Genomic DNA, 23,486 nt, shown 5'->3' with positions numbered 1-23,486 from the left:
CATTACAAGATGGGCATGTGGTTTTTTTTAGAATGCGCTAAAATACAGGCTTTATGGAATTCGTGCATGCATTTGGTTCTGAAAGTGGTGGTTACGGTTAAAGATTTTCCGCACAGCGCGCAAATCGCTACTGGGGTTTCGGGAACATCTTCCTCATCGCCTATTTTCATTAAAAATTTAAATATAGTTTTAAAGATAATGAATTATTAACTATATATAATTATACCCAAAATTCTTTTAATAACTGACCTAACTAACAGTATCTGCCAATTGCTTTTAATTCTCTCCCTTCGTTTTTTCTACTTAAAGTTCAATGCCCTCAGTGGTCGAACAGCTGATCGAACGCTTTTCGCTTTGCTCTCAAATTCTCTGCGTAAAGTTTAATTAGTATGTATGCAGACTCCGCGGCGAGAACATTGAATATAAGTGAAAAGCAAGTGAGCATTAAAAGAATTTTGATCAAAAAAAAAAAAACCGGAACAAAAAGTAACCAATATAAACAAATTCGGAAACAAAATATTAATTTGCCTCTAGCGTGACTAATCCCTCAAAAAAACCAAATTGAAATATAAACCAAGTCAAGTGCATAAAGAATACAAAAAAAGAGGAAAAAAACAAGAAAGAAAGCAAACTTCGACAAGCCGAAGTTCATATACCCTTGCAGATATTGCATGAATTAAATACTTTTGAAAACATTTAAATTATGATTTACTTGAGTATATGCTGAAAAACATTGAAACTATGATGATTTGCAGCTCAATTATTAGATAGCTATTTTATATATTTTTATTATTTCTATGGGAGCTAAATGATATAGACGTCCGATTTTAATAAAATTTAAAACATAATTCTGAAATAATTAAACATTGCTATATGTCGAAGAACTAAACAAAAAATTAAAAAACAGAAAAGTTATAATTTTTTTTCATTTATTTTTCCGATTATTCCTATGGGAGCTATATGCTATAGTCGTCCGATCCGGCTCATTCCGACTTATATACTACCTGCAATAGAAAGACAACTATTAGGAAAGTTTCATGCAGATAGCTTTAAAACTGAGAGACTAGTTTGCATATAAACGGACGGACAGACGGACGGACAGACGGACGGACAGATGGACATGGCTAGATCGACTCTACTAGTGATGCTGATCAAGAATATATATACTTTATAGGGTCGGAAACGTCTCCTTCACTGCGTTGCAAACTTCTGACATGGCTAGATCGACTCTACTAGTGATGCTGATCAAGAATATATATACTTTATAGGGTCGGAGATGTCTCCTTCACTGCGTTGCATACTTCTGACTGAAATTATAATACCCTCTGCAAGGCTATAAAAAGTGACCAAACTTACTGACACCGCCAAGACAAATTTATATTCCCATAAATTCAACAACGCATCTTCCACTGCTTCCACTAAACCAAGACTTGATTTTGATCAAAAAAAAAAAACCGGAACAAAAAGTAACCAATATAAACAAATTCGGAAATAAAATATTAATTTGCCTCTAGCGTGACTAATCCCTCAAAAAAACCAAATTGAAATATAAACCAAGTCAAGTGCATAAAGAATACAAAAAAAGAGAAAAAAAACAAGAAAGAAAGCAAACTTCGACAAGCCGAAGTTCATATACCCTTGCAGATATTGCATGAATTAAATACTTTTGAAAACATTTAAATTATGATTTACTTGAGTATATGCTGAAAAACATTGAAACTATGATGATTTGCAGCTCAATTATTAGATAGCTATTTTATATATTTTTATTATTTCTATGGGAGCTAAATGATATAGACGTCCGATTTTAATAAAATTTAAAACATAATTCTGAAATAATTAAACATTGCTATATGTCGAAGAACTAAACAAAAAATTAAAAAACAGAAAAGTTATAATTTTTTTTCATTTATTTTTCCGATTATTCCTATGGGAGCTATATGCTATAGTCGTCCGATCCGGCTCATTCCGACTTATATACTACCTGCAATAGAAAGACAACTATTGGGAAAGTTTCATGCAGATAGCTTTAAAACTGAGAGACTAGTTTGCATATAAACGGACGGACAGACGGACGGACAGACGGACGGACAGATGGACATGGCTAGATCGACTCTACTAGTGATGCTGATCAAGAATATATATACCCTATAGGGTCGGAAACGTCTCCTTCACTGCGTTGCAAACTTCTGACATGGCTAGATCGACTCTACTAGTGATGCTGATCAAGAATATATATACTTTATAGGGTCGGAGATGTCTTCTTCACTGCGTTGCATACTTCTGACTGAAATTATAATACCCTCTGCAAGGCTATAAAAAGTGACCAAACTTACTGACACCGCCAAGACAAATTTATATTCCCATAAATTCAACAACGCATCTTCCACTGCTCAGACATGGAAAATAATTAAAAACCTGGCAATATGCAAAGTTAAACCAAGACTTGAACAAGACATGAATGTAAATGAACTTAATAAAAAGTTCTTAAGCTGCACAGTACCTGAAATCACTGAAAATAAATATCTGAACCCACGATTTGTACCTGAAACTGTCTGTGATATTAGATTTAGGTTTTTGTGTGTTAATCAGTGTGATGTCCTTCAAAGTATACTAAGAATTAAGAGTGACGCCACTGGGTCTGACAACATAAACCCTAAATTCATAAAAATTCTGCTGCCAAAAATCCTGCCATACATAACCTATACCTTTAATACTGTACTGACAAAATCTACTTATCCGGACTGTTAGAAAGCGGCAAAAATAATTCCGATTCCTAAATCAAATATGAGCACAGACCCATCTACCATACCTATCAAAGGTATTTGAGAATCTCATGGCTGATCAAATTAATAAATTTATGACCGACAATGCAATGCTTACTAATAATCAGTCTGGTTTTAGGAAAAACAGAAGCTGTACCTCATCTATTTTAAAAATTGCAGACGACATAAGGGAACAAATAGATGAAAACAATGTTACACTCTTCGTTTTACTGGACTATAGTAAGGCCTTCGATACAGTAAACCATAAAATAAAATGTAAACCATAATGTCCTTTGTGCAAAACTACGTAATATGTTTATGTTTTCTAAAACTTCTGTCAAACTTGTGTCTTCGTACCTACAAAATCGTCGTCAATCTGTTGTACTGTCTAGCGTTTCGCCTTTATATGAAAATGTTAATCGTGGTGTACCCCAAGGGTCTGTGCTTGGTTCCTTATTGTTTACCTTATATGTTAATGACCTTCCCAATGCGTTATCTGAATGTAATGTACACTTGTATGCTGATGATATCCAAATGTATGTGAGTCGTCCTTTAAACAGAATAAATGAATGTATAGATGTTTGTAATAGAGAACTTGAACGTGTAAATGAGTGGGCCGGCAACAATGGACTAGGGATCAACCCATCAAAATCAAAATGTCATGTCATAAGTAAAAGAAAGATAATTTTTAACAATTTGCAGCCACTGAGTATGAATAGCACGCCACTTGAGTACGTTGATACAGCTGTAAACTTAGGTTTTACATTCAACAGAACTCTTACCTGGAATGATCATATTACAAAGTCTGTAGGGAAAACTATGGCATAATAAGGACATTATCCGTAACTAAAAATTGCCTGCCCATCCATATACGTTTACTATAGCTAAAACCTGCATTGTTCCAGCGCTATTTTATGGAGAAGAAGTTTTTTCAAACTGTGACACTACCAGTAAGAACAAAATTAAAGTTCTATTTAATTGCATAGCCAGGTATATATTCAACCAACCACATACAGATCACGTATCCGAATTTTCGCTGGAAATATTCGATATCTCGCTAAATGATAAAGATGCGAAACTTAATTTTTCTGCAAAAAATTATTTTCCAAAAAGAACCTTCGTATCTTTTCGAAAAACTTCAATTTACATCCTCTAGAAGAGCAAACAATCTTACTTGCATAAGACCTAGATCATTGACATCCGAAAGACAATTTTTAATTAATGCTATTCGATCAAGGAATCAGCTCCCAAGCCATCTTAAAAATATTAGCAGTGCCACGCAATTCAAGATAAAATTATTCACATACATAATTATTCATATACACTATTCACAAACACTATTAAAGTAAAAATAGAAGGCCACTTAGGTTAGTTTTTATGAAAATTAGTTTTTATGAAAATTAGTTTTAAGTATAATGTAACAATTAAATATTTGCAAACTCTTAGTGAATAGCGGATTAACTTATAAGTTCCAAACTTGTAGCGTTAGGATGAAATTTTATAAAAAATACAAATACAAATACTGATTCCAGCTGAAACACCACTGCGAGACGACGAATGCTTTTGGGCTTACAGCGATGCAGAAAAAGCGAACTTTTTCGCCTAACACCTCTTCAACGTTTTTCAGCAGAGTGGAGCTGCTGGCACGTTCACAATACGTGCACTAAGTCAAGGCGACCGGTGTGGTGTACTGATGTATAATTCTAGAATATTGAGATCTCCAAGGCCAACAAGGAGCATCTAATTGTAGTGTATTGTAGCTAGACACTCAGGAGGTATCTGGCGGAAGTATCTGGCGGCAGGCTTAAAACGCAAAGGGGTTGGTTCCCCCCAAAAAAAACAGTCAGCCCAAGCCACGGTGAGAAGCGTGACTGCTACCACCGGCGGGCACGGGGAGAAGCAATCCTTTCTGCGAGTCGCCAGCGGTCACCCCTCTTAAATGAGGCCATAGACTTGGACCTGGAGAGCGTGCTAAGCCTAAGCAAACAAGAAGAAGAGAACCTTCTCCGCACGCCCGAACCAGCTCCCTGCGCAGAGACGGGTCGAAGCGACCCAGCGACGGGAAGAAAGCCAAAGCTCAATATAAAGGACAAGGCAGACCTCTCCCAGGAGGATAAGTCGAAGCTGGCCTGGGCCGAGCAGAAGGTCGGGGAAGGCAAGCTATGTACCTCTCTTATGGCATTATCGTAAACTTCTGGTTTTTTAGCTTTGATAATGAATGTTGAATGCATTGTCTATTTGAAAGAGATCTGCTTTCCGAAAAGCCTACGCAATTTATATCCATTCGCAACATGCGACATATGTTTGGGCGAGTAATTCCCTTTTTAATATTGGGTTGGTGAATTGACAATTTATTTTGAATACGTAAATCGAAGTGAAAATGTCGAGGTCATAATTGGCTATAACACAACTTTTTTTTTTATAAATTTCATCACACTAGCACTTATCCCAGGATGAGAAGTCGAAGCTGGCCTAGGTTGAGTAGAAGGCAGGCTACACTACGCCAAACTGACTCAAATGGAATTGACGAGCGGATTCGCTTATAAGGCGGAGGATATGCTGCCCAACAAAAGGCAACGCTCAGTCGAGAGCAAGGATGCACCGGTGAGTAAGCGGCATCGCGGGCTGGCCTCCCTCGAAAACTATCGAAGAAGCTAACGCGGACGGCGAAGGTTAGTGAGGTGTCTAATCGACATTTGATCGTGGCCCTCATTGGAAGACGGTGCATGGCGGCTGGTCGAATCCCTCTTTGCGCGGATGGAGGAAGATCCCACCGCTCCCATGTCCACATTCGATGGTGCAGGGTGGCTCAACGGGGTAAAAATTGTCACGTGCAACAACGATCCGGCCTTGAAGTGACGCAAACGGTCTGCAGGGTGGAAGCTTTGTGGGAGGGGGCCAAGCTGGAGGTGGTCGTCCAAACCAAAGACAAAAGTGCTCTTCCCCATCGTGATCCAAGGAAACTTCAAAGGTAGAGCCCGGAAATTCGAACGGCAGATTGGAAAATACTGCACAACGCGAGCCCACGACCCAACGAGGATGGCCAGAGTGTAGTTCTCCAAATAAAAATGAGACAGAGGACCTTCCTTACCCCAGGTAAGAGAAGATGGCGTAAGGCATTGTTAGCGTCTCAAAAAGCGCCAACCCGGGGCCCAGGACCTTAAGCTGGTAGACTCGGATGAGTCAGTGATAGTCAACCAGTCGTGTGGAGGTGAGCCAGTTAACCATGACGCTGAGGGTACTGCAGCTCAACATACATAAAAATAAAATCGCGTCGTCGGAGCTCCTCATTACCCCGGAGCAGGAATCCGTCGACAAATCGCCTCAGGCAATTTCGTGGTCGGAATAAAGTCCTCAAATTACAACCCACTGTACACACCACCGGTAAGCAGAAACAGGATCGCCATCCTAGTGCGAAAGGGTACCCACGCTCATCTCATGTCTCGTTACAGCTCTGATGACCTTACTGTCGGAATGCTAAAGAGCGAGGAGAAGCGCCTTCTGGTAGCTTCCTGCTATGAAGCGCACGATAGACCAGCACCACCTGAGGAACTTAGAGGCCAGCCCAAAAGCGCAGCTTCTCATGGGTACAGATGCCAACGAACACCATAACGTGTGGGGGAGTCCTGACATCACCTTAAGAGGTGAGACACTCTTAGAATTTATACTTTTAACAAACCTAGAGATAGAAAACTTGGGAAGGTGCACACCTATGTGGGCCCAACCTCGTCAAACGTAATAGACCTAACTCTCGTAGCGGAACAAAATAGTCTGGTATCTGGATGGAGAGTCTTCGAGAGACCATCCTTCTCAGACCATACAGTCAGAAAAAAACGCCGCTCTAAAATTAAGTACGATAGTACTTGATGTTTGATATTCTTGTTTTGGGTATTTTTTTTCCTATTCTGAAAAAATAATTCTTAAACTACAATTAATCCTTAATAATACTTGATTCAAGTATAAAATTCTTAAAACAAGTTATTTTAAGTATGATTTCGATTTATATTAAGGAGAACAAATTCCAAGAGAATATTCCTCATAATAAGTAGAAAATTTTCTTATATTAATCTATCGCAGTTCATGCTTTCAGAAAATCAAGTATAGGAAATTCTTAAATTAAGGAAGGCATGTACTCAAATGTAGTGAACACATTTAAGAAAAAACATTTCTTTAATCAAGCTAAAATCTCTCTAAGATCGGTCATTCTTTTCTCTCATTATTTTTAACAGGATAGAGCAAAATTAAAACAAATTTATAGCGTCATTCGTATTTGTTTTTACTTACAAGTTTGTGCGTACTATATAGGATATGCATTTTTTACGACATAAGGGATTCTTGAAAGCAACGCTTTCCTGGAATAAGCCCAAATAACTGTTGTCAAACAATACATACATAAATGTATGTGTGCTTTTTGTAAAGCGTGTGTGATGAGTAGATATGGAAAAACATAGATAGTCGGTATTTAATTTTTGTTTTATTTTGTTTGTAGCCCCAACATAAACAAAAACTAAAAGTTGTTGCTTAAATAATAATCTTGTTGGAAAACTACTCCTGGGAGGATATATACATAGATTAGAATTATAACATGAGCAAATCTGGCCATACCAACTGCTGAAAAATGCGTCTATCGACAATCGATATTATTCTGAGTGCTTAGGCCAGCTTTAGGAAGAAGCTCCTCGTTTTTAAGTTGAAGTGTGAAAATGAGTGCAGAAGACGAAAAGCCGGAGGAATTTTTGAAGGAATACGAATATGAAGACATTCGTGAATACCTTAAAGGAAATTAATATAAGCCAAGCGTAATAAAAAGTTTATTCAATAAAAGTGCGCGTCGGAGTTTTGTATTATGTACTATTTATTTATATACTTAAAATAATGTGTGTGCGCGACCGGCTTAAAAAACTTAACCTAATGAACCTGCAATCCTAAAAAAATAAATAATGCGTTGAAATCGGTTGCTTATAAAAAAACGCTTAGAAAATAGCAAGAAAACCAACTTAAAAAGTGAGCATATATACAAAACGTAAAAAAAAGAGCGGTACGAAGCTTGTATAGAAAAGTTTCAACCTATTTTTTTTCCTGGAACAAGCTACGTACCGCTCTTTTTTTAACGTTTTATGTGTAAGATCACTTTTATGTTGGTTTTCTTACTATTTTAACATTCATTCCTATGTGTTCTGTATGTGTTTTTTAAAAGACCTGCAAATTATTCTTGGTTACTCGTGCACGTGCGCTAATTATGTGCACACATAGTATTTTACACATACATATACATGTATACGTATATACACTGATAAAAAAAATGAAATACTGTATTTTAATATGTTACTCAGATATTGACATCTTTAATATTAAATCATAATATTAAATACAATACATATTAAATAGCATGACTTATTATATTCATATTTAAACTAATGTGGTTTTAGTTATTTTAAATATGAAAATATTGATTTCAATAGGTGAAAATTTTATTTTAATATAAGCCATATTACACTTAAATATCAACCCCTTTAAATCTACAATTTTTCATACTAACTTAATTATAAACATGTTAAGTCATGCAATTTAATATTCTTTGTATTTTATATTATGATTTAATATTTAATTTAAATATAATTATATTAAATGTGTCAAATTAATATTCACATATTTAGATTTAATATTTCGTTTTTTACCATTTTAATTTTAAATTTTAAGATGCTCAAATAGGACATAGTGATTTAAAATATATCATAACGGAAGAAAATTTAAGGAAAGCTGTGCCACCGTTGGGACCCCGCCTGAGGTTTCGGGAGAAGCTGTTATAATGGAGGAAGGCAGAGGTAAGTTATTTCTTCAGCTAAAACTTTAATAAAAATAGTTTAAAATGCAGTTTGGATCAAAAGACGAATCAATGTTATTGCCTACCAATATCTTCGATCTGCCAAAACCCCCACTCGATCGCTATTGCAAAGCAAAACAAGTTCTTCAAAAGAGCTTGGGGGCTTTGTTGGCAAGTCAAAAACTGGCAAAGCGATTTTGGAACACGGGAAAAAACACATGTCTTTGAGTCAGGCAACAAAGGGCGACCTCATTAAAATTATACTTGAGGAGAATTTCCTTGAAACCTAGAGAATATCTATTGCTGATTTTAGTCTCTTGATTGATGAAATTTGTATTTATTTTCCTGACGAAAAAATGTTCAAGGTAAATACGAATTAAAAACCAACTGTTTTGTTTCTAACTGTTTTTTTTATCTTTTTATTGATTAGGACTATTATTTTATTCCCCGAAACGGAAAACAAAATCCATCTGAAAAGCTTGACTCAAAATATACAAGCCGCCAAACCAAAAGGTTAAGGCTAACCCGTGAAGGACAAAATTCTTTACACGATATGGAAGAAATTTTGCCGGAGAAAACTTGTGACGGTGAAGAATCCGATTTTGATGCTTTGTCCAACAAGCTTTCTCTAAATAGGGATGGTGACAATTGGGACATGGATTGCGAAAAATGGAAGAAGACATTCTACTTGCGTCAAAAGGACGTTAAAACACTGGAAAGTCTAGAGTTTTTTAAAAACTGGTCGAAATTTTCTCATGCCAGGGCAGGAGACTTGGTAAGATTTTGCTAAAACATATACTTCCCGTCAACTCATAAGAAACAGACTTAAATGGCCTTATCTTTTCAAACCATCCGGTTTTTGATAAACTGGCTTTTCGATTATAAAGTAGTTTATTGAAATCTTATTATTATTATTATTATTATTATTTAAGTAAAACTGTCCAGTGGGTTTAAAAGAAGCTACTAACCTTATTCAGTTGCGAAAGAGTGGGAAAAGGTTTTATTACTTACAATTTTAAACTACTTTTACTTATAGATTGACATCGATTTTGATATAATTTATCCGGGAAAAAGCGTTCTTCTATTTTCAAAATGGGAAGTCTTCAAAGGCCAAATTTTTAAGTTCTACGACCTCAACATCGCAAACGAGGCCTGTAAAAACCTTCTCAAACTGGCAAAATCATGCCAAAGCATAGGTACATTTTAAAATTTGTTTAAAAATAATAGTTAATATAGAATTTAGTGATTTTCGTATGTTTTTATTTTACAGATTCCCAGGATTACTTGATCATCATTCTTTTAAACGGGGTGCTTAGACCGACCACGCGCTTCAAAAACGAGAATGGAAAAATAACCAAAAGAGCCACCATTCTGGACTCCCAAGAGAGCCTTGTGTTACGGCTGACCACAATCAACGACTATGTGGTTTAAGTCGAGCGTCTTATCGCTAAGTATTATCACTAACCATACAACATATAGACTGGTCATTTCATACGACGCATTTGGACACAAAAAAAGCGGACCGCGGAAGGTCCACCGTGCTCACAGCAGCAGGTCCATGCACTTCGTGTGCGTTCGGGTTTTTTGCTCTCTCATTCTTATTCTCATTTTTATGCTCGCGCACTCATTGCACGAGTTCAGTCGTTCAGTCGCAGAGAGGCGCTTTTTGAAGAAGGCTGCCCTGCGCTTGAATTCGTCTTTGTATGTATGCGTGATCATGCATTATCATACACGGGAGCATGTGTGCCTTTATTTCATTTCGGCGCATCAAGAATATTTTGTCTTTTGCCACTTTTCAAACTTGGTACCCTAAGAATATGGGCGTATTTACTATTGGGTTATGATATAAATATTAATATTATATGTTATAATATATTTTTTAATATTTCAGCATATATTTTATTTTTGTTTGCAAATTCAAATCAGTGGTAGCAGTAAAATGTTTTACTTATATGTATGTATTCGAATTTATAGAAATCAGTCCACTGAGATGGGAACAGGGCATATCGCAGTCGTGTCACTTGAAACACCGACTGCTCTTTAGTGGTTGAGAAAACTTCAAACTAAATCAGCTCTTGTCGATGTTTTGCGAGCGGTTGGTGCCTGCATACCCTACCGACGATTGCGTTTAAGGGGATCGGACTTTTAGGACACTTGATTTAAATGTTATGTTTAGTGATCTTTCGTTGATTTATTTTTAATGATTCGCAGTGTTATTTTAATTGTCTTATCCTAATACTTCTACAAAATAGAAACTTAATTCGATACAAAATCATCAAGTGTTACAGCTTTAATTGAATATTTAAGTAAATTAGTTCTCCTAAGTTTAAAACGCGAGAAAAATTCAAAATGGTGTATAAATGTTTTCAATGTAACAAGCCCTTTGCGGATGAGAATATTCTAGTAACTCATTTTAAAATCGATCATTTTATGAAATCAAAGAATCTCAAAATTCAATGTGTTCAAAACAATTGCAATGCGAACTTTTCTTGCTTTCGATTTTTCAAAAGACATTTACAAAGGTCTCATTAAACCATTGTCGACGCAGATTTTTTAAAACCAAACAATGTAGAAGAGACTCGTAAAAATATTTTTTCAATTTTGCCCTTTAATGAAGACATTTTGGTTAAACCTGCTGTCGTTGAGTACAAACCCGGATTTGAATAATCTTAAGAAACAATTTATTAACTTTTCATTGAGTTTTGATGATCAAAACTGTTTGCCTAGGAAGCAAGTAATTTAGTTTCAAAATGCTACTTCATTAATTTTGTTTTCCATAGCTTCAGCAATTGAAAGTTAACTTCCCAAAAACGCGGTTACAGAAGAACTTAGCACAATTTTAAACTTTTGCAAAAACCCATTTGAGGAAATAAAAACTGAGTATCGATTTATTAAATTATTAATGAAAAAAAATTTATACAGAGATCCGTATAAAATCTGTATTGATCAAAAAATTCAAAAAAAAGTTTCTCGTGGATATCCCACACTAGATTTAAAGTCACATACTCTTTATATAATGACACTTACATGTATGTTTCAAGAAATTTGTAAAATTCCTAAATTGTTAGACTTAGCAATAAGCAAAGCTAAAATTTGTTCCATGAAGAACTCGTTTTCTAATTTTTCAAGTGGTGAAATATACAAACAACAAATTAGTTATTTTAAAAATCAGATATAATAATTCCCTACTTGTTGTATTTTGATGACTTTGAGATCGACAACCCTCTAGGAAGACACAAAATTTCGATCTGTGGAGCCTTTATAAGCTTTCCAACAATGCCTCGTTATTTACTTTCAAAATTAGAATACATATTTCCAGCAGCTTTTATTTTAACAAATGACTTAAAATCTCTTGGAATAGAAAAGTGTATTTTTCCATTAGTAAGAAAACTTAAAGAATTAGAACAAGGAATTGTTATTGATACAGGTCTCAAAACACTTAAAGTTTATTTTAGTTTAGGTGCCGTTATAGGAGATAATCTAGCAGTAAACACAGTTAATGGATTTGTTACTTCATTTAACTCGACCCGATTTTGCCGAGTTTGTAAGAGATCAAAAGAAGAAACTCAATTTGATGTAGCAGAACAAAAGGATTTTTTAAGAAATAAAGCTAATTATGCGCAAGATTTAGTTGAAAATGATGTTAAGGCAACAGGGGTCAATTTTGATTGTATTTTTCATACACTTTCAAATTATCATATTACTGAAAGATACAGCTTTGACATTATGCACGACATATTTGAAGGAGTTGCGAAATATGATGTGTGCAAAGTCATTATGGGATTGATACAAAAAAAGTTCTTACTTTAAACATGATAAACAACAGAAAACATTTATTTAGGTACGGAGAGATAGAAATTGGAAATCAATCTAGTTACATAAATTTAACTCGCTTAAAAAATTGTAATCTGAGCATGACTGCAAGTGAAATGAAAAGCTTTGTTCATTTTCTTCCATTAATGATAGCGGACCTTGTTCCTATTGCTAATCCGGGTTGGCAATTATTTATTATTTTGTTAGAAATTATTGATATACTCTTAAAGCCTGAATGCGTTTCCACAGATTTGTTAAAGCTAGAAAAGTGTGTGGAATCACACCATGCTCTTTATACCAAACTGTATGGAGCATTGAAGCCAAAACATCATCTCATGGTCCATTATGCCTCGGCAATTAAGAAGTGCGGTCCACTCAAGTATTTATGAAGTATGCGTTTTGAGTCAAAATTGTATACCCATAATATACAATCCAGGATCAATCCGTCATGCTCCATAGCCAAAAAAGCTGCATTAAAATTTGCTAAATTTTTAATTTCTCATGAGAGTTCGATTAAACCGACATTCACTCTTTCTTTAAGTCTAAACATACTTCTTAGGGATGTTCACTATTTCGATAAAATTGTAAGCAGTGAAAGAAGTAATATTAACTTTAACAAAAATAATCTGTATAAGAAAGTTATATATAAAGGAACAAAGTACAAAACTTCTTATTTCCTTGTGACGAAAGAAGTTCACTTGAAATTATTTAAAATTTTAAGTTTTATGAATGTTCATGAAAATTTGTTTGTTATATGTGAAGAAATAAACTTACTAAGTTATGACAACCACTTTTGTGCCTACGAAGTTGGAAATAATACTGAAAAAATTTATATTAAAAATATTCGTATGTTTATTACCTTTCCAATACATGTATATACTGCAAACAATTCAAAGTCGTATATAAGGCTAAAATATGTTTAAGATCCAAAACATATCAATAATAAAATACAAATTGTAATCCAGTTAGTTGTAAGAAAACCATAATAAATAAATTTAAGCAAACAATTAAAATTTAAAATAAATACAAAAATTTAAAATGTCAAAAAACCAAGGTTTTTGCGAGTATAATTTAATAAATAACTCACCTTATATTTCCTTCATTCAAGAACTATCAGTGCTTTTTTATAACTTTTTAGGTTTGGAAATGGATTTATATGCTCTTAAATAAAGCAACATTTTTTCTTATTATAAGAACCAATAGTGCTCATGCTAAGAGTTTTATTTAATTAAATTGGGATAATATCTTTCTTGAATTGAGATTAAAATATTCTTTTTTAAAGAGTTCGCAATGTTTAAAATATGAATTTATTGTTCTTTATTTAAGCCGCATGCATTCTTCACCTAAATAATGATCTTTCTTGATTAAAGAATTTTTAATATTTGATTCGAGTATAATTCGTACTTCAATTAAGTGCACGTTATACTTGATTTAAAAAAAATTAAAACTTAATTTAAGCAGAATTCAAAATTAATTTAAGTACTATTTACAATTAATTATCGACCAAACGTTTCTTAAATAAAGAATTATGGTTTAAGAATGAAACGTTCTTAAAAACAGAATTTATGACAAAAATAAGAATTTTCCTAACTAGACTCACTTTCATGAGCGTTTATACTTAAAACAAGAACAAAACTCTTGGATTTTTTTCTGAGTGTACTAGTGGGAATTCTCACGGGTCGCTGTCTAACCGCGACGCACGCACTCAAACTAGGCATCACCAACAATGGCAGTTGCAGGAAATGCGAAGACATTGGGCTCTCTCAAGGGCAAGGAGAAGAAACTGGAAGAAGCCTTCAGGAGGACACCGGGAGAATTACTTGCCTTCACCAGAAGCACCTCCATTCTCAACGACTTCGATACACCACGTAACATTCGCTAGGCTCATATTCAATAATCCGGCTAAGCTAAGGGCCATATTGGCCTATGCGAAATGTCCTAAAACATTAAGGAATGTTAATTTTTGCAATAGCTGCAGGGGTATATAAACTTCTGCAAGCCGAAGTTTGCTTTTATCATTAAGGAGACACTAGAAGTACCTGATGTAATAGCATTTCTATACCCGTTACTCGTAGAGTAAAATGGTATATTATATTCTTTGAAAAGTGTGTTTTAAGGAATGTTTAATTTTGCAATAGCTGCAAGGGCAATAAACATCGTCTTGCCGAAGTTTGCTTCATTTCTTGTTTAGGAATATTTCGCCTTAGATTTTTTAAATCGTTATTAAGAATTGATGTTGAATGCTAGTTTGGACAGATATGAATTAAATGTTTGGTAAAGTTAACTATGGCAGAACCAGCATACACAAAAAATAAATTCGCTATTTTTGTCTGTAAGGAGACCATTGCTGTACCTGACGTATAAGCATTTTTAAAGTCGTAGAGTAAAATGGTATATTGCAGGTATAAGGAAGCGTTTCCGACTCTAGAAAGTATAAATATTCATAATCAGGACAAATATCCGATTTATCCGATATCCTATTAATGTTGTACAGATAGGTTTCTTTATATAGATGCTAGAGCATCGGTGGACATTCGTCGTCGACCCAATTAGTGCAAACTTAATTCCCCCGTTTTCCTCGTAATCACCACCACTTTGGGGTATTGGTATTTGGCAAAGTACTGCCGTAGGGCTTATATAAAATATATAAAAACACTATAGGATATTTTTGTCCTTTTCTCAGCACTTAGCTCCCCTCCACTGCGTGTGTTCGGCATATTACTCGTAAGATTTTTTTTTATTACACACAAACGAGATGTGTTCATGAAAAGTATAAATCGAACATATCGCTTACGACTTACGTTTGAGCTATAGTTTCGTTTAGAAATCCTAGATACCCTATTTGAAAATGCTTGACTTATTCAAAATCAAATATCACTATGGACGACAGTAGTGATGAGGAGACTACTTTTATATAGCCGCAGAATTAAAAATCTGCTGTGATAGTCCGATCGTGACGAGTAAAACACCAATCGAAAGGTATCACTTAATAAATAAGAATTGCATACCAAGACCTTAGGAAAATTAATTGGTTTGGGCGAAAGGGCGGTGAAAGTGACATACTACAAATTTTTTAAAGTGGAGTTCCTGAGCTTGGGTTGGTGAAATATTAAACTTTTTTAACACAGTTTAAATTTTATCCTAAATACTCGTCGAATGAAACCAAATTTGCTTGGATCAGATGCTCCGTTTAAAAGTTATTAGTTGAAAATACTTTTTATTGGTATATTTAAAAAATACAAACGTTTTTTTACGTCGTTTCTCAATTTCAACAAATTTTAAGGACTTGTTTTAGAATTCTGGAATAATTTTTTTTGTGTTGGGCAGGTCGATACAAAGAAAGTTTGTTCTATAAATTTTTGAAAAGCTAGGTAATTTAGAGCGGCATCGCTAAAAATGGATGAACGGCTTCAACTTCTAAATTAGTATTTAATATAATAATATAATAAAATTGTTTAAAAATTATTTTTTTTTATTTTTGTTGTTTTTTTTTTTTTTGCAAATTTTTAAAAATGGTTATAGTCGATTTTTGTTTATTTTTTTACGTTTATAGCCCTTGAGATTTCTCAACTTTTGCTGTATAACTAATTTTTCTGCATGAATGTTTTCGAAAGCTATTAAGCAACGAAACCCGTTACTTATCACAGTTTGGAGCAGTTAAAGCTGCTTGGGCAAGAATTTCCTGCTAAAAGTATCCAACTCCAATTTGGTGATGAAAATGCAATAAAATGGTTTTAGGAAGAAATAATTTCATTTAATAATTGTTAAATATTAATTATTGTTTTAAATTAAAAACAAATCTTAATTTAAAAAAACTTTTTTGAAATCAGATACTTGGCAAAAAAATGAGCAAGATCTAAGCAATTATCTTAAAAGCAACGAAGTTACTCAAATTTTAATGTCCTATAGGGCCACACAACTTTTTCGTTAATTTTTATATAATTGCAAATGGTATTTTAATTTCAATCAGAAGGACAAATTCCCAACCCTAACAGCATCGTAAAGAGACTCGATCTAGCCATGTCCGATTGTTTGTCAACTCGTTTCTACGCAAACTGCCCCACCAGTTTTAAAACTATTAGTAGAAGTTGAAACGAGCCGGATTGGACGACTATATCCTACAGCACTCATGGAAACAATCGGAAAAAACAAATAACAAAATTAGAGGGTATTATAATTTCAGTCAGAAGTTTACAACGCAGTGAAGAAGACATTTCCGACCCTATAATGTATATATATTCTTGATCAGCATCACTAGGAGAGTCGATCTAGCCATGTCCGCATAGTACATAAGTCGGAACGAGCCGGATCGGACGACCAAAGCATTTAGCTCCCATAGGAACAACCGGAAAAAAATGAAAAAAAATATTAGTTTGTTATTTTTAATTTTTTTTAGTTCTTCGACATATAGTAATGGTTTAATAGTTTAGAATTACGGTTTAAATTTTATCAAAATCATACGACTATAACATAAAGCTTCCATGGTAGGAATAAATATATTAAACAACAAATTTAAATTAAATGTAACTTTTCTATATTGTAATTTTTTATACCCTTGCAGAGGATATTATAATTTCAGTCAGAAGTTTGCAACGCAGTGAAGGAGACATCTCCGACCCTATAAAGTATATATATTCTTGATCAGCATCACTAGGCGAGTCGATCTAGCCATGTCCGTCTGTCCGTCTGTCCGTCCGTTTCTACGCAAACTAGTCTCTTAGTTTTAAAGCTATCTCCATGAAACTTTCCCAAAAGTTGTCTTTCAGGTTCAGAAATAAACTTTGTGAGCGATGAGTCCGCGCAGAGACTCAAAATTACAAGAGGGGACGTGTGCGGGTGCTGCACGCTCTTAGCTTCTTGTGTTGGCTATGCATTTCGACATTATTTTTCGATTATTTTGTGGTGGAAAGTTTTTTTTGAAATTTGTTTGCTAAGTAGTCGGGGAGTTCGACGATAGTATTTTTCTTCTTTAATATAGTTTAACTGTGCAGAAGCGTTAGTGAAAGCATGATCTACATAAAAACGACGGCAACGCATGCAGACAAAATATTTGACGCAAATTATCTTAATGTATTGTGAATAAATTAAAATAAATAATAAAAATAATAACAAAAAACTCATAACAATCTTAATTTCTGAAATTTTTACTTCGATTGTTAAAACTCAAACTCGGATTTGATTGTCATCGATGGGGGAATTATAAATACAAGTTTCTTAGAATAAACTTGTGTGGATTAAAATATTCATATTTATAAATAGTTCTTCCGCTTAAGCTAAATGCAAAAATCGTCGCGTTTCTTAACTTAAGGAATGGTATATATATGGTGAATTTCGAAAAAATGTCATATAAGGGTGTCACGGGAGAAAAAATATGTCATCCCATACAAAATTTCCATAAGAAAAAAAATTGGTTACTACCCATGACGTAAACCCTGCCATAGGTATTTTATTAATTACACAGGCCAACAGAAGATTTGGTAGAACAAGCGCATATAATTATGATATATTAGACTTTTCTAAGCATAGTTTCCCAGTACAGCTATAGTCCTTCAGGTCTGGTATTTGCGCTATTTTTTCTTTAGTTTAGTAATATCTTTAAAAATGGTCAACCGATTTTAGTACACTTTTTCCGAATTAAAAGCCGTATGGCTCTTCTATATGGTCTTTTTTGATTTGCTTCCCTATTTTAAGCAGAAGCGAATATGTATGCATTTTAATTTTAAAAATCTAAATCTAAATTTATGTAAAATATTTCCATAAGGTAGTATATTTTTTTTTTAACACATGTACGTAGTCTTTTGAGACATTAAGAGGGTTTAAACCCTTGTAATAATCGTTAATAATAATTATACATTTAAAATGTTATTTTTAATCTATGTTTAAATATTTTATAGTGGTTTTAAAACCCCTCCACAGACTTATAATTTACGCCCATGTTTACTTAAGTAAAAAGAAAAACCAACTTATGTTAAAAAAATTGTTGTATAATACTTAAAGCAGTGACAGGTTTGCGCACAGTTTGTCATTTGTGATTGGGTTTGAAAAAAAATATTTAAAAATCTGAAAAAGCTCAGAGAAACATGACCAATGTCTCAAATGATAGAAACACATTGTAATTCTATGTAAAAAAAAATGATGGCAAGAAAGTGTATTAAAATTGGTTGACAATTTTTAAAGATTTTTATCAATCTAAAGAAAAGAAAGAAGAAAAGATTTTCTTAAATTATAAATTGCGCTAATAGCAGAGCTGATGAACCCTATCTGGAGTGGGAAACTATGCTTATAAAAGGCTAATTTACCATAGTCAAGTGCCATTAAGCTGCATATAAAAAAGAACAATTTTGTCGGGCTGTGTTATCTATTGGTGATCAATTTTGTTTTTAAACTGTAAGCCAATTTATTACGGCCATAAAATTGTTTGAATTTATGGACTTGAGCACCTTTAAAGTTTTTGGTCGGCTGTGCTAGTTCATTCAACATCCTACGCATTATCCTTCTTATTTTTAGAAATAGGGTAAGATTCTCCCGTCTTGAATTAATTAATTATTTATTCAGCAATACTTACCGTCATTAAGGGTTTTACCTCCAGCGTTAACAGCGTTCCCATCACTTTTTGTGTCGGTGCTTAATGCCACAGTTGTGGCGAATAGTCCTCCAAGACATACATACAGAACAGTAGAAATTGCTTCGAAACGGCTTAGCATTTTGATGGAAGATGGATGTCACTTCGCTTAACAGTTAAACCTTTTCTTTCAGCAAGAAAATGATGTAAATGAAAAATCCATCAAAAATATTTTTAATCATTCCTGAATCCATTTCATTTTGGTTTTTTGTTATGAAAACTGTTTTACTATTTTGTGTTTACAATTTTTGTTTATTGTGGTTGGTTTTTATTCTGAAATAAAGGAAAAGTGTGTATGTGATACCATTATTAATAAAAAACATTAAATTAAAGACATCGAAATTGAATGTAGCTTTCTTAAAGGGAGCACCCTTTTTATAACTTTTTCGAAAAATCGTTTTAAAATCTTTTAAGCGAAAATCATTCTGACAATGGTTTCAGAGTTATCCGTCAAGGAACTTGCTTGCGCCGGGCCGCGCCACGTGGTAATGCCGTACCTCTCGTGCGGTTTCTCCAAACCATTTTTTTAAGTCAGTAATCACGATTGCGACCGCGAGCCTACATTAATTTTGTTTAATTATGTTGTCTCTTGTGCTTTAAATTCTAAACTAAAACAATTTCTAAGTCTCTTATAATAACAAACAAGTGTATGTACCCTTGGAAGCATTTTTTTTTAAATTTTCCGTCGTCCGGTGCTGATCAAATTTAAACCAAAAACAAGAAAGGAAGCAAACTTCGGTAAGCCGCAGTTCATATACCCTTGCACCTATTGCAATAATTAAATATTCTTGAAAACATTAAAATTATGATTTACTTGCTTGTTTAAAATCTTTGAAGGTACAATGATGATTTGTAGCTCAATTATTTGATAGTTCCTATGGCGACTAACTGAACTTAAAAAAATATACAAAATAAAAAAGCAAAATTTTTTTTTATTATTTTTTTTTAAATATTTTTATAGTTCCTATGGTAGCTTTACGTTGGAGCTATGTGCTATAGTCGTCCGATCCGGTTCGTTCCGACTTATGTACTACCTGCAATAGAAAGACAACTTTTGGGAAAGTTTAATCCAGATAGATGTAAAACTGAAAGACTAGTTTGCGTAGAAACGGACGGACAGACGGACATGGCTAGACGGACGCACCTAGTGGTGCTATAGAATATATAGACTTTATAGGGTCGGAAATGTCTTCTTCGCTGCGTTGCAAACTTCTGACTGAAAAACAAAATATTAATGATTCCGAAGAAACGGACGGACGGACGCACAGACGGCTAGACGGACATGAATTTCGACTCATCTAGTGATGCTGATAAGGAACACATAAACTTTGCAGTGTCGGAAATGTCTCCTTCAATGCGTTGCAATCCTCTGAATGAAATTATAATACCCTCTGCAAGGGTATAAAAAGGGTGAGAAACCGACTTTTTCTACCCGTTACTCAGAGAGTAAAAAGGTATTTTGTACTCGTTGAAAAGTAGGTAAGCAGGTAGAAGGAAGTTTCGACCCGATAAGGTATATAGTTAACACGATTGCCCAGCAACCGGAATGCTGTTAGGCTGAGGAAACAAGCTGGCTCTGTACTTCTGCTAAGTGTGCGTGGGCACCAAGAACCGCAGTAGATACAGCCAAGACTGTCGCGCCACGTGCCGGGCAAAGTACCTTCACTTATGCGGAGAAGCGAACTTCCGCGCGGACTTCCACAGCCATAACCGAATCCCTTGCTTACCTAGGTGTTCAGACCCCAATTGTGGAACTAATTCTTAAATTGCTGATAAGCAAAATTTAAGAGGTTACCAACTCACACATCTCAACTCAAACCTGGTTCGTAAATAGGGGTACCCCTCAGTGAGGGGAACTGTCACCCCTACTGTGGAACATCGCAGTAGGGCGGATACAGGTTGTGGCATATGCAGTTGATGTAGCCATCATCTTCACAGGCTTATACCCACAAACGCAATGCGATATGAAGACCAGCAAGCTAAAAATACTCTCTGACTGGACTGCAGAGAAAGGACTGGGAGTAAATCCCTCAAAAACTGAACTAGTGGTATTTACTAATAAATATAAGGTTCTACAATTAAACAACCCAATACTCTCCTTCAGAAACAACGCTTAATACCTTGGGTTAGTACTAGACAAGCGTTTGAAATGGAGACTGAACAACCAAGAGAAAAAGCCATGGGGACGAAATCGGACATGACCCTAAAAATCGTCAACGACATATATGCCGTTACTCAACGGAGTATTTATCTGGTGGTCTTCGCTAAATACGCAGAAAACCACAGCAAACCCAAAGAAGGTTCAACGGATGGCATCCCAATGCATATGTGGTACCCCAAACGACGCGCTGAACGCTATGTTGAGCGTTCCTAGTCTGGACTTAGCCGGCATGGAACGGGCTAAAATATCGGCGGTTCGGTTGAGAGACACTGAATAATGGAAACCCCAAACATATGGTCATGCCTGAATTCTCGAGTAAGACAAATCAATCTCAAACAAAACGGATCTATGTAAACCAATACAATTTGAAAACATCTACAGCGATTGCCAAGCGGCTATTGGGTATATGCGACCAACACAAACTCTCAAACCATATTCAACTGTCGCAGATCTCTGCACGAGATTACTCCACAGTATAACATCAACCCGATATGGGTTCCCGGACACAGGAACATTGCAGGCAATTGTATAGCTTGGCAAGACACCGCACTACGATACATCTCCTTCCGGATAAGGAGAACATTGATATGCCGATGGCTACCTGTAAGCTAAACATAAGAAACCAAAACAAAAGACTAGCGAATTTAGCATGGCAGAATGTAAGACACTGCCGCAGCGGGGCGCTGAGGTCAACCCCCACAAAAGCGCTCAAAACTATACTCGGAATCAACCACCTAGACATCCAGGCTAAACTGATAGCAGGCAAGGCAGTTCAACGCCTTATTGCATTAGACAACATAACGCTGCAAACATGATCTGCTCCAAAAATGTACTGGCGAGCAGGGAAGCGCTAGATATCCTAGAACAGTCAACAGGGCGTCAATAGAACCGCGCACGTACTAGCAAGGAAAGGCGTCAGACTGGGGAATGACGGAACAGAGGACGTCTCAATCTCCCTATGAACGCACCAAAGTGATTTAGACAAACGGGCGCTAACCAAAAGCAAGTGGAGGAACAGCGCAGAGAGAAACTCAGCCACTAGGTACTGCAAGTATCACGGAATGTGATGATGCTGCGACAAACGAAGAACAGGAACATCTTACTTGTAACAGCCCGACCTTCACAAGGACCATCGCCAGAAGATGCTTCCAGAAGGACGCCGGGAGAGCTGGACGCACACAGAAATAACCGCTAGGTACATACACAATAATCCGGGGAGCTAGGGGCTATATTGACCTTAACGAGGTCCCCTCTTGATGATAACATAACCTATCAACAGAAACTCACAAACGTACTCGTAAAACCCTCGATGGGTATAACCAGAAACTCACCGACGTACTACTAAACCCTCGATACGTAATTATAATATTATATAATATTATAATTTAAGACAAGAACATGGAAGTGCAATATTCATTGATAAATATTTCCCAACTTTTTCTTTGCAGCCAATTAAAAAAAAACCTTAAAAACTTTATGAAAAGTGATTTCAGAATATATCTATAAAGTTTTTTTAATAGAAAAATCAAGCAAAAATATTGAAATTTTGATAGCCACAGAAGCTCTCAAGAACTAAATAGTTATAAAATATTATTTCTGAAAATGCACCATTTCGTGTAACGTCAATCAATGATCTCTATACAGAAAGTGCATGATGCACCTTATCGTATTCTCTCCGTTCAAGCTTCTAAAAGCTAAATCGCAATCCTTACCTACAACAGATTATGGGTCGAGGCTCGTATTTAAAGGAAAGGCGTACCGTTTTATTTTTTAATAGAAAGAGAAACTAAAAACTTTTTAGTGAGGTTAGTTTATACGTGACAGCAAAACTTGATGGCGAGAATTACGCGGTATGGTCTGTGCAAATAAAGAGCATCTTGGTGCACAATGAAAATCGGCCTGTCGTGTGCGAAAAGTAATAAACCAGAAGAAGAGAACCGGGTATGATGTTTGAGACACTGGACGAAAAAGCACTGGCTTGCATCTTGCTCGGTGTGAAGGCGTCGAAGATCAACATAATAAAAAACTGCAGCTTAGCAAAAGACGCTTGGGAAAAGTTTGCAGCGATTTACCAACCCCGCGGACCTGCAAGAAAAGTCCAACTACTAAAAAATTTGCTCAAATTGAATCTTAATGAAGCTACTACATAGTTTGCATAATTACAATTACATAAGTGAGTTCTCAGACATAACTGACATGGTAAAAGAAACGGGAAGGATGTATGTGAAGACATTTTGATAATTTTCCTACTATCCGGACTCAGCAAATCGTTTGAACAGTTATTTCCTTTTGCAATTGAAA

The 23,486-nt window shown here is 35.2% G+C and overlaps 1 protein-coding gene across 1 annotated transcript in view; it reads right to left on the bottom strand.

Moving 5' to 3' along the window:
* Positions 1-19,233, bottom strand: part of LOC108150075 (neurotrimin) — a 137,171-nt gene extending 117,938 nt beyond the window's left edge. The window contains exon 1 of the mRNA XM_041708755.1: positions 18,968-19,233. Coding sequence (XP_041564689.1) covers positions 18,968-19,106 — 139 coding nt within the window. The 5' untranslated portion in view covers positions 19,107-19,233. The remainder of the gene's footprint in view (positions 1-18,967) is intronic.
* Between the last annotated feature and the right edge of the window lie 4,253 nt (positions 19,234-23,486).

The sequence above is a fragment of the Drosophila elegans genome, unplaced genomic scaffold, assembly GCF_018152505.1.
Source record: "Drosophila elegans isolate 14027-0461.03 unplaced genomic scaffold, ASM1815250v1 contig_397, whole genome shotgun sequence".
NCBI lineage: Eukaryota > Metazoa > Arthropoda > Insecta > Diptera > Drosophilidae > Drosophila > Drosophila elegans.
This window is presented reverse-complemented; position numbering and strand designations above follow the sequence as displayed.